General features: G+C 43.0%; 1 protein-coding gene across 15 annotated transcripts in view; it reads right to left on the reverse strand.

The window, feature by feature from the left end:
- LPIN1 (lipin 1) overlaps positions 1–16,109 on the reverse strand; it is a 78,537-nt gene that overhangs the window by 40,505 nt on the left and 21,923 nt on the right. For 10 of the 15 annotated variants that reach the window (XM_030555405.1, XM_030555403.1, XM_030555415.1 and 7 more), the window contains 2 exons: positions 4,275–4,475; positions 301–396 (listed from right to left, as the gene is read on the reverse strand). In XM_030555405.1, coding sequence (XP_030411265.1) covers positions 301–396; positions 4,275–4,466 — 288 coding nt within the window. In that variant the 5' untranslated portion in view covers positions 4,467–4,475. Of the gene's footprint in view, positions 1–300; positions 397–4,274; positions 4,476–9,275; positions 9,409–10,576; positions 10,700–16,109 lie in introns of those variants that run through there. The other 5 variants (XM_030555408.1, XM_030555409.1, XM_030555407.1 and 2 more) reach the window with 3 other exon arrangements.

Below are 16,109 nucleotides of genomic sequence, written 5' to 3' on the forward strand. Positions count from 1 at the left end.
TAAAGTGTTCATATTTTTGTGCCTGCGTGCGCATGCATGCGCACACACACACACACACACACACTTGGGCCTTACTTATTACTTTGACAATGGGCTTTGCCAAACTGTCAAACCTGAAATGCTAATTTAATCCAGTACCAAACTCCTCTGTGAGAAAAAATGAACAGCAACTGTCAGAATGACACAGTAAAACATATTCTAGATCGAGGTATACTTTTAAACAAAAGCCCTAAATTCAAAATCGCAGCCACAATGTATGCATCAGGATGTTGACAAATGAAAATTATCTTTAGACATTACCTGATCATTGTCCATTTCCTGTACAAAAAATGCCTCTCCATTGTCCCCTAGTTTCATGTGCAAATCTACAGGTTCACCATTAATTTCTATGTCAACCTTGGGGAAGAAAAAAACAAACAAAAATAAAGCAATCTTAGGAACAGAGGAACTGCCATATCAATTCCTTCTATTGCTCTATCCTATCCCTGACATTAGTCAGATGCTTCAGAAGAAGGTGAAAGAAACCTATAGTAGATAATTATGGAGAAAGCTGCCTACTGGGGCAGTATCTTGCAAATCTCTGCTAATCGACAAGTTTCAGAGTGGTAGCCGTGTTAGTCCGTATCAGCAAAAACAACAAGGAGTCCTCGTGGTGCCACAAGGACTCCTGGTTGTTTTGGTTAATTAATGTTGGCTTGCACCCTGAATCATGAAAGTTTTTATCCCACATAAAAAAATTCATTGTTTTATCTAATGTAACTGTAGATGTTTGTACTTATTGGGTGTCTGGGAAGTGGGCAGGCGAAGCCCGCCCACTGCTAAAGGATCCCCCCCCAGCCTAAGGGGAGGACCCACAGGACCTCAGAACCCCACTGATTTCGGGGGACAACTAATAAAAGAACAGGGACAGGAGTGCAGTCAAAGGGTCATAAGAAGGGAACCTGACGGGGACACCGAGCAGAGAACCCCAGACAGCGTCCACTGCTCCTCGAAGGTGTCAAGGGAGCCAGTGGACGCCGCCCAGAGGAACTCCGCCCGGATGCGTGATCGGACCATGGAGCGGAAGCAAGCCCCACAGTCACCGGAGTCTCCATCGGCCAACCTCCCCTCCCTGGTCGCGTGGATGGCCTTTTTTGCCAAGGCGAGGAGGAGGTTGACCAGGAGGTCCCGGGACTTCGTGGGGCCACGGACAGGGAGTGCGTACAGAAGGAGGTGAGGGGAAAAGTGTAACCAAAAACATAAGAGGATGGCTGTGAGGAGCCGGTGTAGGGGCTGCAACCTGGCGCACTCTAAATAAACATGCGCCAGGGTCTCCCTCACGCCGCAGAAGGGGCAGGTGTCCGGGACAGGGGTAAACCGCGCCAAGTACACGCCCGTGCTCATGGCCCCATGAAGGAGCCGAGTCGGGGCGGGGGGGGGGGAATGTACCTATTGGGTGTCTGGGAAGTGGGCGGGCAAAGCCCGCCCACTGCTAAAGGATCCTCCCCCAGCCTAAGGGGAGGAACCACAGGGCCACAGAACCCACTGAGTGCGGGAGACAACTAATAAAAGAACAGGGACAGGAGTGAGGTCAAAGGGTCAGAAGGAGGGAACCTAACGGGGACACCGAGCAGAGAACCCCGGACAGCGCCCACTGCTCCTCGAAGGCGTCAAGGGAGCCAGTGGACGCCACCCAGAGGAACTCCGCCCGGATGTGTGATCGGACCATGGAGCGGAAGCAAGCCCCACAGTCACCGGAGTCTCCGTCGGCCAACCTCCCCTCCCTGGTCGCGTGGATGGCCTTTTTCGCCAGGGCGAGGAGGAGGTTGACCAGGAGGTCCCGGGACTTCGTGGGGCCACGGATAGGGAGTGCATACAAAAGGAGGTGAGGGGAAAAGTGTAACCAAAAACGTAAGAGGATGGCTGTGAGGAGCCGGTGTAGGGGCTGCAACCTGGCACACTCTAAATACACGTGCGCCAGGGTCTCCCTCACGCCGCAGAAGGGGCAGGTGTCCGGGACAGGGGTAAACCGCGCCAAGTACACGCCCGTGCTCATGGCCCCATGAAGGAGCCGAGTCGGGGCGGGGGGGAAATGTAGCAGGGCAATTACCCTGCTTCTGTGAAAGGCTGGGCTGATTGGGGAAGCAGCCACAGCTGGGGCCATGCCCCAATTAGGGCACAGCAGGCCCTATAAAAGGGCTGTAAGCCAGGGACTGAGTCAGTTTCTTTCCAGCTTTGGAGGGAGAAGGACCTGGCTGCCTGGAAGCTCAAGGTACAGGGGAAAGGCAAGGGGAAGCTGGGGAGCTCCAGCCTGCGGCCACGTCCAGACTAGGTATTAAAATCGATTTTAGATATGCAACTTCAGCTACGGGAATAACGTAGCTGAAGTTGAATTTCTAAAATCGAGGTACTCACCCGTCTGGACGGCGCGGCATCGATGTCCGCGGCTCTCCGTGTCGATTCCGGAACTCCGTTCGGGTTGATGGAGTTCCGGAATCGATGTAAGCGCGCTCGGGGATCGATATATCGCGTCTACCGCGGGTTAGTCTGGACGTGGGCTGCCAAATAGCCAGGCTCGCAGCTTGCGGAAAGGCCAAAACAGGTACTGGGGGCTGCACAGGGGCAGCCCAAGAATAGGCAAAGGCAGCAGGTCCTACCCCTTGCCAATGATGAGTGGTGTTTACAGACTGCAGTTTGCCCCAGTGAGAGGGGGCTAGATGGTGACTCACAGTAGTCACTGAGGCAAGGTGGGTGCAGAGGCTTGGGGGTTCCCCTGGGAGGGGAGACCCAGAGCATGGGGGTACTGCTAGGGCAGAACCCTGAGGTAAAAGGTACCGGGGACTGGGAGGGACACAGGAGCCCTAAGGCAGGTGAGACACTGGCCTGCAGAGGGTGCTCTGGGATGGACAACAGCTAATTCCCAGGATGGCCAGCAGGCGGCGCCGGTGAGTCTTTGCTTTGCTACAAAGTTGCATTAGCCACATAAATTTCTAATCTATTTTCAATCCTACTAAGCTCTTGACTTCAGTGATACTTTTTGATCAAAAAGTATCACATTTTCACTCAATGTACAATTTGTCTATATTTCCTTTTACCAGTTGTAAATGTATTGCCTTTCAAGTTCATTAAATGCCCTATCTTGGCACTATGATAAATGAGACCTAGGAAAACCTGATTTGCCATCTCCACACCATTCATTGTTATTGTTTAATCACTGTCATAGCCCCAATCTTTTCAATCTCTCCTCCATGCCGGAAGTATCTCTATGCCTCTAATCATTTCAGTCACCCATTCTATTTGTTAAATCATTTTTGAGATTAAGGTGACCACAACTGAACACTATTTCAGGCCAGGGCATCCAACTGATGTGTATATATTGACATTATCCAGTATTTTCTACCCATTCTTTATACACACTTTTCCTTTTTGACTTAGAAGTAGTGAGCAACAGTTTTCACTCAGCTACCCACAATGATACTCAGATCTGTTTCCTCAGCGATTACGCACACTTTAGGTTCTAAATTAACTGTAAGTAGTACAAATTATCATGCATTTGTCACCAGTGGCTTTCATTTGACATGAGGTTGCCAGTTCTCCTAGCTTTGTTAAGGCTCTGAGGGACTTCAGAGAAACCTCTCTAGAATAACCTAAATAATTTTGCCATCTGCAAATTTTACCACCTCACCGTTCACACCTTTTTTCCAGGTCATTAGCAAACATGATGAACAACAAGGTCTTAGTGCAGAACCACGAGAATTTAATGTTAACCTAGGTCTGTACTGTCAACCTTTTGCCGTATTGAAAAGGAATTTTACAACAATTATGGGAAGTATTTCATCATGAGCATGTATAGATTATTTAACAGAAACCACAGCAAAACGTTTAAGTTTAGCTATAATGAGAGGAATCTTGAGGTGTACTTTAATTAAAATATTTGTCAATATGCCAACACAATCCTATAAATTATCAGGTTAAATAACATGAGCCATAGTTATAGCTTGTGAAATTCCAAGTAAAAGTCTAACTGTAGACATGGAAACTGTATCTTCAATCAATACATTTGCCTACCTGTAGTTTGGTTTGTAGTTATTATCAACTGTCTACACATTGTGCATTAAAATAATGACAGCATTATCAACCATTTTAACTGAACCTTGAAAATAAAATTTAGGCTCTTTATAAAGATCTTCTAATGAAAGCTTTGACTGCTACATTGTTAACATATTCAGTATCTACATGCAACGAGTTCACACACTGAGAAAACAAGAGAAGTAATAAGACTTCTTTTTTCTTACCACTTTTTCTCTAGAACGCAAAACCCCCATTTTCCCAAAGCGCACATGGAAAGGGGAACACTGAAGACTTCCATCTGGCTGACGTACAACAATTATATCAATACATCCAGATAGCGTGGCAGGATTTAATCCCTTGTAGAGCTCCTTCACAGTAAAAAATACTTGACCTGCTAACTGCCCAACGTAATTCATGGTTTGTGCCTGAAAAGAAGCATACAGAAGATACATGTAGTCAAAAAAATCTGATACTGTCAAGACTTCTGAACAATCCAGAAACATTTAGATTCCAGCAATGGATTATTTTCAGGTTAGAAAAGAAATGATTTCACACACAATGGGAATACCTAGTCTAATTTATTTACAGTGGCTGTACTTTTGAACAGACACTAGAAGGCAAAATAAAGTGCAGCTCATAACTCAAAGAGTGATAACTACCCCTCTACCTCAATATAACGCAACCCGATATAACACGAATTCGGATATAATGCAGCAAAGCAGTGCTCAGGGGGCGGGGCTGCGCACTCTGGTGGATCAAAGCAAGTTCGATATAACATGGTTTCACCTATAACACAGTAAGATTTTTTGGCTCCCAAGGATAGCATTATATCAAGGTAGAGGTGTACTTCCAAAACTCCAGAGAGCAGCTGTATTCTAAACCACAGTCAGACTTTCAGATGCTGCAACTCCCAAATATTGCTCCAACTGTATCTAAATTGACAAGCTTTGTTTCATATCCCTCCTCCACTACATTGCTTTCTTTTGTTTTCAATATTGAGTATGCCTGGCCTGTGTAGTTGGACTGGGCAAGTGGGTTGCCCCTCCACTGGTCCAATTCTCCCACCACCATTTAAATAAATTGCAAATCTCCTACTCCAGTACAAAAGGAAAGAGAGAAACTTTATAAGACTCTTCCTATCAAAAAAATACATGATCACTCACTAATTGGAAGTTTTTTCTAAAAGATCTGCTCTAGCAATTATTTTAGGGGACATTCTTTGCCCTGCATTATACAGGAGGTCAGACTAGATGATCAGACTTGACTTTGAAATCTGAATTAAATGTCATATCATAATGAAAGGGGGCCCCAGCCTGTTATGCACCCACTTTAAGGTATTTTCATTTAAACAGTATTTCCCTAGTTTGCTTATGAGAGCATCATGTGGGACTGTTTCAAAAGCCTTATGTTCCAGGTATCGAATTTAGGTGGACTGGTCTACAATTTCTGGGTCCTCCTCTTCTTTGAAGATAGTACTGTTCATGCTCTTCCCTAGTCCTCTGGGACCTCACTTGCTCTCCAACCATTCTTGAAGATAATCGCTAACGATTCAGGGATTGCTTCAGCAAGTTCCTAGAGTACTGTAGAGTGAATTTCATCTGGCCCTCCTGACTTAAATACATCTAACTTATCTAAACATTATTTAACCTGTTTTTCCCTATTCTGGCCCAAGAATCTTCCCCCTTGTTGTTAATATTAATTGTCTTAAGCATTTGGTCACAATTGACCTTTCTAGTGAAGACTGAAGCAAAAGAGGCATTTAACGTCTCAGCCTCCTCTGCATCATCTGTTACTTGCTCTCCTTCTCCATTAAATAATAGACCTGCACTTTCCTTCCTCTCACATCTGATATATTTATAGAACCTCTTTTTATTGTCCCCTTTTCTAGGTGAGACATATTTTGTGCCTTTGCCTTTCTAATTGTGTCCCTTCCTACTTGTGCTATTTTTTAATACTCGTTCTTAGCAATCTGGCCGTGTCTCCACTTTTTGTAGGATTCCTTTTTGATTTTCAGGTCATCAGAAAGCTCCTCACGCAGCATGCTGAGATTTTTCAAAGGATTATAACTTGATCAAATTTGGGTGGCTTTCATAGGGACAGCAAAAGGCAAATCCCTAACAAAAAGGACACCACGCTGCCAAATTTCAAGTCCCTATTCCAAAGAATGGAGGTACTACAGCTTTTCAAAGGAGAAGTTGTCAGCATTTTTTAAACATGGCCAAAACAGTGTATTTTTCACTAACTTCATTCTTGGAAATGGCTGAAGTGACTCATCTGAAATTTTCCATGAAATTTCAGCCTGAGGCTGATTTCCAGCACAGAAAAGCTTCTCTCAAATGGTTAAAGTCTGGCAAAGTTATAAGCAACTCAAAACAGGCTCTTACAATGGGAAGTTTTGGGAACTTGAGCATTACATTAGTGTAATTAATACAGCAGTATAATTAATGATATATGAATGTTTGTAATTAAGTAATGGATCCATGGTGTGAACGTTTTCAGAGAGGAGCACAAACCCACATGGTGTGCCAATGGATGCTGGAATGATCACTGGCGCTTTGAGATAGCTGAAAGAGGTATACAGTCATATGCAGGGAGCTCATTAATCTTTATGAATATGAAATGTCTCCTGTTTGTTATTTATTCTACTAAATTCAGGTAACATTGTATTTAGAAAATGTTCCTGATTATTTCTTGTTAAAATTAGTTATTCACTAACTGGCACATAGGAGCAAAACCTTCAACTATCAAGAAAGGGAGCCAACCACTTTCCCTCTATGGGCTCTTTGATTACACATGCATCTGGGTGAATGCACATTTAAGAGGCAGCAGCAGTATCCTAGTGCAGCTAGCGCTCTGGGCACAGACTGCTGCTTTGGAAATATTACCATGGTTTCTACTTGGTCTTTTTTTTCTTTTAAACTAAGATCTAGTAAGAAACAGATTTGTTTTCAGCTCAAACAAATTTAAAATAGGTTCCACTTGGGCCCAGCCCATCATGTCCCTGATTCACCCCAGTCTATGCCTGATACTGTCATAGGACCTGGCAGAGTCCTGCAACAACAGAATGTCTAGTAGGTGAGTGGTTGCAAAGAAGCCACAAACTCTCCTCACGTGAGAGGGAACTTGGGAGGCCAGCATAGTCCCAATGATGCCAGCCAGGGAAGAGGACGGGAGATGTGCTGATTCAGTGCATCCCCTCAGCAACTGTCATAAACAGATAGTTAAGGGTTAATGTCTCTTACCTGTAAAGGGTTAACAAGCTCAGTGAACCTAGCTGAAACCTGACCAAAGGACCAATTGGGGGACAAGATAATTTCAAATCTTGGTGAAGGGAAGTCTTTGTTTGTGCTTTTTGGGTTGTTCTTTGTTCCCTCTTGGAGTTAAGAGGGGCCAGACGTGCAACCAGATTTCTCCAATCTTTCTGAAACAGTCTCTCATGTTCAAAAAATAGTAAGTACTAGATAGAAGGTGGATTAGTCTTTGTTTTCTTTATTTGCTGGAAGGATATTTTATCTCTGTTTGCTGTAACTTGTATCTTAAGCTAGGGGGGAGGGACTCCCTCCAGTCTATGTAAAGCTGAAGACCCTATAAACATTTTCCATCTTGGTTTTACAGAGTTTTTTTTACTTTTTTTCTAATTAAAAGCTTTCTTTTTTTAAAAACCTGATTGATTTTTTTCCTTGTGTAAAACTCAAGGGGATCAGGTCTGAACTCACCAGGGAGTGGTGGGGGGAGAGAAGGGAGGGGGAAGGTTAATTCCTCTGTTTTAGGATCCAAACTCCTTGGATCCGTGTATCTCTCAGGGAAAGTCTGGGAGGGGGGAAAGGAGGGGAAATAGTTTATTTCCCTTTAAGACCCAAGGGGTTTGGGTCTTGGGTCCCCCAGGAAAGATTTTGGAGAGACAGGGAGTGTACCAGACACTGGAATTTCTGGTTGGTGGCAGCGCTATCAGATCTAAGCTAGGAATTAATCTTAGAAGGGTAATGCAGGTCCCCACTTTCTGGACGCTAGAGTTCAAAGTGGGAATAAGATCTTGACAGCAACTTACTCCAGTGGGGCTCCTGAGCAGCCATGAGAGGATTTTAAAGTTACCCTCACCCAGCAGAAAGCACAGCAATATTGCCTGTCCTCAGAATGAAGTAGGGTGACCAGATGTCCTGATTTTATAGATACAGTCCTGATTTTTCGGTCTTTTTCTTATATAGGCTCCTACTACCCCCCAACCCCCGTCCCAATTTTTCACACTTACTGTCTAGTCGCCCTAGAATGAAGCCCTCTGAGAGTGCAGAAAGTCAAGGTGCACTTTGCACCACTCTGCTCCAGCTCAGATGACTTTAGCCCCTCAATAATGCCCTTGCCTCTAGTGCTTTGTTCATTTGTTCAATGTCCAACATTGCCTGACCATAAAGAAATCCTATTCCATCTTTGTGTATTTTCATACATCCTCATTCATTTCCAAAATGAAGTCCAGGCAAACTGGATCAAGTACTTTTTAAACTGCTGGCCACCAGACAGAGCTGATGAAAACTTTTGGGATTGCTTCAAACTTCTGAAAAATGCTTTAGTGGTTGTAGTTTCAGGGCATGAAAGGGGCACAAGGCTATTTACAGCTTGAAGTAATTCAGAATTCTGACTGAGATTCCCAACCATGTTTAATTTTTAAAGAGCAACGCAACCAAAACTTAAATTGTTCAGCACCTACAGAGGTCTGAGAGTTTATATTCTGGGTCCAGGGTCAGTTCCAGAAAATGTCAGCATTCCAGGAAACATTCCTCAATTCCCAAGGAGGCTGCACATGGGCCTGGCAACGTGTTTTACTCTAGTTGCTCCAAGAAGTCTTTTACTCATTATCCAGGCAGCAGTTCCAAGAATAAACAACTTCAGCTCAGGGGATATAACCTTTAGTGTTCCCTACATGAAATAGTGGCCCTCTGACCTCCACGAGAACACAATGTAGAAAGATATAATCTTTGTATGGTAACAGAGGCCATACTATATGAAAATATTGTTGCTACTGGGAAAATGTAAAGCCATTCCGCTCCTAGCTCATTAAAAAAATCAAAGAGAAATTACGCCAACTATCTTCACTGCTCCTGTTAGAACTTCCCAGTTGATATTGTTTTGTTCTTTGTACTGAACTGGAACATACAGGCAGATCCATACCTTGGGACAACAACATGTAGCTACAATGAAAATAAAAGCACTTAGCCAACTTTGCCCACTACCTGATATCATTTTCAGCCTGAAGACACGTGAGCCTAATTCTGAGAGCTGCTGAGCATCCTCATCTCACTTTGACTGTAAGACACATTCAGCATTTTGCATTGCAAAACTGGGCTCCCAATGAAGATGCTTTTTCTGGTAGATGAATAGGTCAAAAACAAATGGTTAGATGTCATATTAAATATTTTACTAATGTACACAAGGCTGATCTACGTAAGCCACCACCTCTTTGTTTAAATCTCTTCTAAAAGTTCACACTCCCACGTGCCCACAATAACTAAGTTTACTGTCTTACATCTTTATTCTCCATTTTATATATAAATATACCTACAAAATCAAAACCTTTAAAACGCACCACAATAACGTCCACATACTTTTAACTGAGTTACCTTATAATCATGGTCCTTTACCCTTCCTGTCATCTCAATTCCCCACCTTACTGTTCTTCACCCTCACTCATTAGGTCACATCAAAATTTAGATTGTAAAGTCTTTTGAGCAGGACTTCTGTTCTTTTTGTAAGGGGGCCCAGCACACCTTTGGGTGCTATCAAATAATGGATGAGATTTTCAAAAGCACATAAATCACTTAGGAATATAAGTCCCATTATCTTTCAATAGGACTTGCACTCTTAAGTCAATTGGTGCCTTCTGAAAATCCCATGCAATAACTTTGGTAACATTGTGCCACTCCCCAGGGGTACCCAGGGTTCCGAGGTTCTTACCACCACCTGCACTTAGCGCAAAGTAGTTTTGTCTATGCTGGCTGTGGATCAGCTCCCTGAAACCAATAACCTCTGGCAGCACAAGCACTACCTTCCAGGCCTCCACAGAGCTCACTCTCTCTGTACAGGTAGTGATAGGCACACACCAAGACCTTTGGGCATTCCCTGTAGTGTACAGCACCTTACCAACTGAACACTCATAGAATTACCAGTCCTGCTTGCAAGAGTCAACTCAGAACCCGTAATTTGCTTAATACCACAGCACTTAGCTATATTTATAGTGAACACAAGGATAAGCTTATTATCAAAAAACAGAGATTCAAGTGATGGTGAATAAGAATATTGGGAACAAATGGTTACATATAAAAATAAAATCATAATATGCTTTCTAGAGACTCAACTTTGCTAACAGGTTAACCTCCTCTCTAAAGAAGCTTATCTCACTCAAAGGTCTTTTCACTGTTTTCAGCTAACTCTAGTTGAGACCACTTTTTCACAAAGCAAGTCTGCTGTCCATTTACTTCCTACTTAAGGGATGCCCAGGCATCTCCCTTGTACCCCCAAATATACTGAAGCAAACCTTTTATATGCACCTCAAGATAAGGTTCTCTTCCCCTGCTGTGTTCCTCTTCCTGTTGGTTTATTTCCGAGATTCCTTTTTACAATTCTTCATTTGCATTCAGTTCAGACTGATGATAAGGGACTGATTGTGAATGAGACAACAGTCAATTTACACGTAAACAGATAGATGGCTAAACATCTCTTGTCTGACAGAAAACCTGTTTTCTGGCGACTAATACCTTGAAACAGACTTCAATAACATTTTCAGTATATATACACATAACTCCTTAGATAGTATCTGTACATATATTTTACAATAATATTGATGCACCAGAACATACAAAGCAGAATCAGGAGATTCCTGTAACCCCTCTGCACTTCCAGCTGCCGTTAACAAGTTCTTGGGTCAGAAATATGTTGCACTTAGAGCTGTCTGGCAGGCTGCTAGATGATGATCTGCAGCACGGTAAAATGCAAGGCAAACCAAAAGCTCAATAAAAATCACATCTATAGAGATGTCTTTTTGGTATATCTGTACAGCACCTAGAACAGTGGAACCCTCACCCATGAATGGGGTCCCTAGACACTATAACAAACAAACAACAAACAACAGTTAATAACAATGTATACTATCCCTTTAATAAGCAGGAACTTTTCACTAAACCAGTGCAATACTGGAAGTGGCCAAAACCTGAGGACAGATCCTCAGCTGATTTAAATCATCTTAGTTCCATTAAAATCACTGGAACTGTGACAATTCCAGCTAAGGATCTGCCCACTGGTCTCAGTTGCAAGGATGTAAAACCAGGAAGAGTAACTGTTACATCCTAAAACCACATTTTGGTCCCTCCACACTCCACGAGTTAGTCGTTATTCATACTAGTGTAACTGGATGGAGAGTTTTGCCCACAATGTATCATTTTAAAACTTGTAAAATGAGTTCTAATTGCCAGTATCCTACTATTATTGATTTTTTTTTCCTGGGGTCTAAGAGTTCAATGCTGTTTGCATTATTAAACACTAGCTCCTTTTACAGTACTTTATGGCATTCTTCTAAGGCTTATTCTTTGCCAAGAAAAAAGACTTATAAGATTGTACATTTTGGAAAGCCTTATGCTAAAAGCATGCTGAAGGGAAGAATATACTTCAGATGAAAATTCTTTGAATGGCTATTTGCAAAATTAAGATTAATGCTACATGTCTGAACATCAACCACAACGACGACTGATTTATTAGATTGAAGTATCTCATGAAAAGTCATTGCTGTCATTTTCAAAAATTGGATGTACCACTCTTTGTCATTGAAACACAAAACCTAAAACCTATTTTTGGGTGCTCAACACATGGCACTTTGAAAAAGCCAACACTTTCTAACTATCAGGCTGTCTTTCAAGCATCAAGTAGAGGATCCAAAAAGGAAGGCACCCAAAATCACAAGTCATTTTGAAAATCTTGTCCTTTATATTTGTTGAGCACCAGAGATGGGTGCAACCCAAGTACCCAGTGGTGAACACGTACTGCTGAGCTGTAGAGCAGATTCAGCTCTGAACTGGGACCTCAGAGCTTAGTTTAGCTCTAAGATAAAACCAAACCAGAAGCCTAGATCCAAGCTTTCCTGAAGAAAGAAAGGATGGTCCTATAGTTGTGGCACCAGCCTAAGACTTGGGAGTTATAGATTTAAGACCCTGCTCTGCCACAGGCTTTCTACATGACTGTTGTCAAGTCATTTAGTCTCTCTGTGCCTCAGTTTCCCGTCTGGGTGATAGCACTTCCTCTTTCATGGGGGTTTTATGAGAATAAATACAGTGCACTGAAGATTGTGAAAATGTTCACATTACGGTGATAGGACCATAACTGTTAAGCATACAATCTTAGAAATGCCACAAAGTTCTTTCATAAGGAAAGAGAGGGATGAGAGCTCGACAATGAAGTGGATGGTCACATGTATTTGAAGCTCCTCCCAAGTGTGTTAATTTTTAAACTCTTGATCATCAGGAGGCATATTGTTCCCTCTGCCCATTGTGGTGGAGGGGATAGAAAGGTGGTGTGGATCTGGATAAGGGCTGTCCAATGTGCTGGGTCACCTTCTCACCCTCATTCCCCCTTTCTCTGACACAGGGTCTCTGTGGTGGCTCCACAGGAGTCAGGGTCCACAGTGCACAGCGAGATACAGATCTGCTCTCCACAGCATTGTTCCCACATACCCACCCCCAATAAACTGGGTCTATATCAGATCAATCATGTTGACAATGACAGTATTAACTGACCTTCTTTCACCCTCTGTGATGTGAAAAACTCTTAGAGGCCTATTCCAGGGTGAGGAGGGCAGCAAACGACAGAGGAACCAGTGGCAAAAAAAACTGTGGAAAGTTGGGGTAGGTTGAATATCAGTGCAGATACACAGGTTCCCCCAGGCAAACAGCTTTGGCCTCCATAGATGACAAGTGATATGCTCATTTGGGGGCAGGACTGGAGTAAACTTCCTGGTATCACCACAAGGAAGAAGAGAAAAAATCCTGCCGCCACCCATCCAAGTAAAGAATAAGGAGGAAACTCCACCTGTTTGAAGTCAAAGATCACTCACTCACCTAGTCAGAAATAGCCTTATGTAGGCCATGATGATATGACCTGATAAGCTCCAAGTATGGTATGCCTGGCATTTAAAAATTTATCTCATTGCCAGCATGACAGATAAAAGAAGTTTGCTTTAGACTATTCTGTAAATAAGATTAAGCAAGAAAAGCAACAAGAAAAGGCTGTGCTATTAAAAATATGGCTTAATTATATCATATTTTAATCACATACCTATTAGCCAAAGCCAGTACCAAAGGTCTCCCCAGCATGGACCAGTGGCAGTAGCCTAGAAGAAAAATCAGGCCCACCAGCTTCCTAGCTGCTGAAACATGCCCATACCACACCCACGCACTTCTGTTGTGTTTGTCTACTAGATGCCAAGTAACCTGCCTGCTCTTAATGTATTAGGCCCTACCATTATTTTTAAAATATCAGAAATATTCTGCAGTTCAATCCTAGTAAATAAAGGTCCCTGTTCACTTCTGCATTTCCATGTTTGAAATGCAAGCGTAACTCACACACCTTCTGAGTGTGGTGTTCTGTCCCATCTAGTGGCACTGAGACCATTTTGCGAGAGACGAAGAGATTAATGAGTCTGCTCTACAGCCTTTGTTAACAGCCAGCTGGCCTTTAGCTCATGCAGTAGAGGCTCATACACTAAGTTTCCCAGGTTCAAGCCTGCCTGCCAACAACCAGGGTCTGTTGGTGTTACACAAGCACATACCAAACAAGAATGCTTTTGTTCAAATACTTGTATTTCTTTATCTTACACAAACTGTGGGTCAAGATTCAAAAGTGGACTGCAGCCCCATTTTAATGCGGTTGCCAATGCTGGTGTTGGCCAAGGGCTCCAGCAAGTCTGAAGCCTAAGCACAAGCCCCACCGCCCTGGGGAGAAGCCCTTGGGCTTCAGCTTTGGCCCTGGCGCCTCAGTGAACTCGGTCTCTGGTCCCTCCTCCTGGGATCATGCATTAATTTTTGTTGTCAGAAAGGGGTCACGATGCAATGAAATTTGAGAACCGATGCAATAGGACACTGTAAAAATGCCCTTTAGCTTGTATGGAGTTGCCATCAATTTCAACATCTGTCATTCTAAAAGCGCAGGAAGTCTTTCAGTTTGAAAATGTTGATGTTATATAAAAAATGCAGTACTGTGTTTAGATGTTTATAAAAGTACTTCAACCCAAACAAACAAGCTCAATCAGATTGGAGAGCGGTAGTTTGCTAGTGATGAATCCTCATGTGCAAAGGCAGGAAGGATGGTCAGTGGTTAGCATGTTAACCGGGGAGTAGAGCGACCCAGGTTCAACTGCCTCCTTTACCACAGTGGCCTTAGGCACTTAGGAAACTGAGGCACAGAGAGACTACCTGTAAAATGAGGATCAGTGTGGATATTTCCCTTTCTCACAGAGCTATTGCAAGGAGAAATACAGTAAAGATTCTGTGCTCACATGCTTTACCAATAGGGTCAAAATAAATGCAACCGATAGACACCAAAGTACAAATTGGCACATGAGATTTAGAAACTTTTAAAATAACTGGAGAAAACACAGCTGGCTATATTCTGGTGCTGCCGCAGACTATTTCACTGAAGTCAAGGAGTTTTAGGTAGGTAAGTCAAGGCAGAATGTGGTCCAGTGATCAGGAGCGGCGCTAGGGTTTTTAGCACCCGAGGTGGAGGTCCTTCCACGCTCCCGGTCGGCAGCGGCAATTCTGTGGCGGGGGGGTCCTTCCGCGCTCCCGGTCTTCGGAGCACTTCAGCGGCGGGTCCTGGAGTGAGTGAAGGACCCACTGCAGAATTGCCGCCGAAGACCCGGAGTGCAGAAGAACCCCCGCCACCGAATTGCCGTCAAGAGCAGCAAAATGCCACCCCTCCAAATCCTGGCGCCCTAGGCGACCACCTAGGTCGCCTAAATGGAAGCGCTGGCCCTGCCGGTGATTCAAGAATAGTGGCATTCAACTCTGATATGGGCCCTCTCTGTGACCTAGTGTCCCTTTCTTTCAATTAAGTTGTATGCTTTATAATAATACAAAGCGAGATTTGTCTCTTAGCCTTTGATTGTATATTTTCTGGATTTCAAGAGTTTCAAATCAAACCCTTATTATATTTTGAGCTGTTCTGATCATTTTGTGTGCGTGCATATACACACACATACCTACACGGCACAAACATATGATGTATGAAAAAGAGCCTAGGATCAAATCCTGTTCATCTTCCTGACAACCCAATATCACACTGAAGTGAATGGGGTACTCACATGAGTCAAGAAAGCAGATATTGGCACGTAGTCCACATCCTTGGCTAATAACATGAAGATTTTAGTTTAAAACAAAGCTGTTAGAGAACTAGGAGCATCAGAAATCCATTAGTGTTCCATTGCTCTTATTTTTCGCAGCTTTACCCTTGAGATTGTCAAATAGTTTTTTTTTACTTGATTTTTAAATTCACTCCAGGAATTTATGCCAGTTTTAAAGCAAGCAGAAATTTCCATCTGACTTTATAATTGAAATGCTGACAATGACAAATCCTTATCTACAGCTACTTAAAAGTTGCTGATATATATTTTCTGCCATGGTAGTGAAAACAAACAAACAACAACAAAAAACCGAACAAACTGGAGGTTAAGGGGTTTGTTGGTAGGCCAATGAGTTTACATAGGAAAGACAAAATCGACTCCATAGCATAGTAGTTAAGATGTATCACACACCAGTGGTGAAAACATCATCTTAGTTATCTAAGTATTATTAGACAGGCTACTACATAGTAGTGAAGCATACTCTTGTCTTATAATATAATTTGCACAAAATGTAGCATTTCTTCAACACAAATTCTTGTCACTGAAGCACAGTCTAAATATGAGGATGAATATAATGGTGTTCGTATAAAACCTTATATTCAAGTACATAATGAAAGTTTAAATCCCTCTTCTTAAAAGACAAGAGGGTTTATCACTCAAAACAACTGCTGGTTGTTACAGA

Source organism: Gopherus evgoodei, chromosome 3, assembly GCF_007399415.2.
Source record: "Gopherus evgoodei ecotype Sinaloan lineage chromosome 3, rGopEvg1_v1.p, whole genome shotgun sequence".
NCBI lineage: Eukaryota > Metazoa > Chordata > Testudines > Testudinidae > Gopherus > Gopherus evgoodei.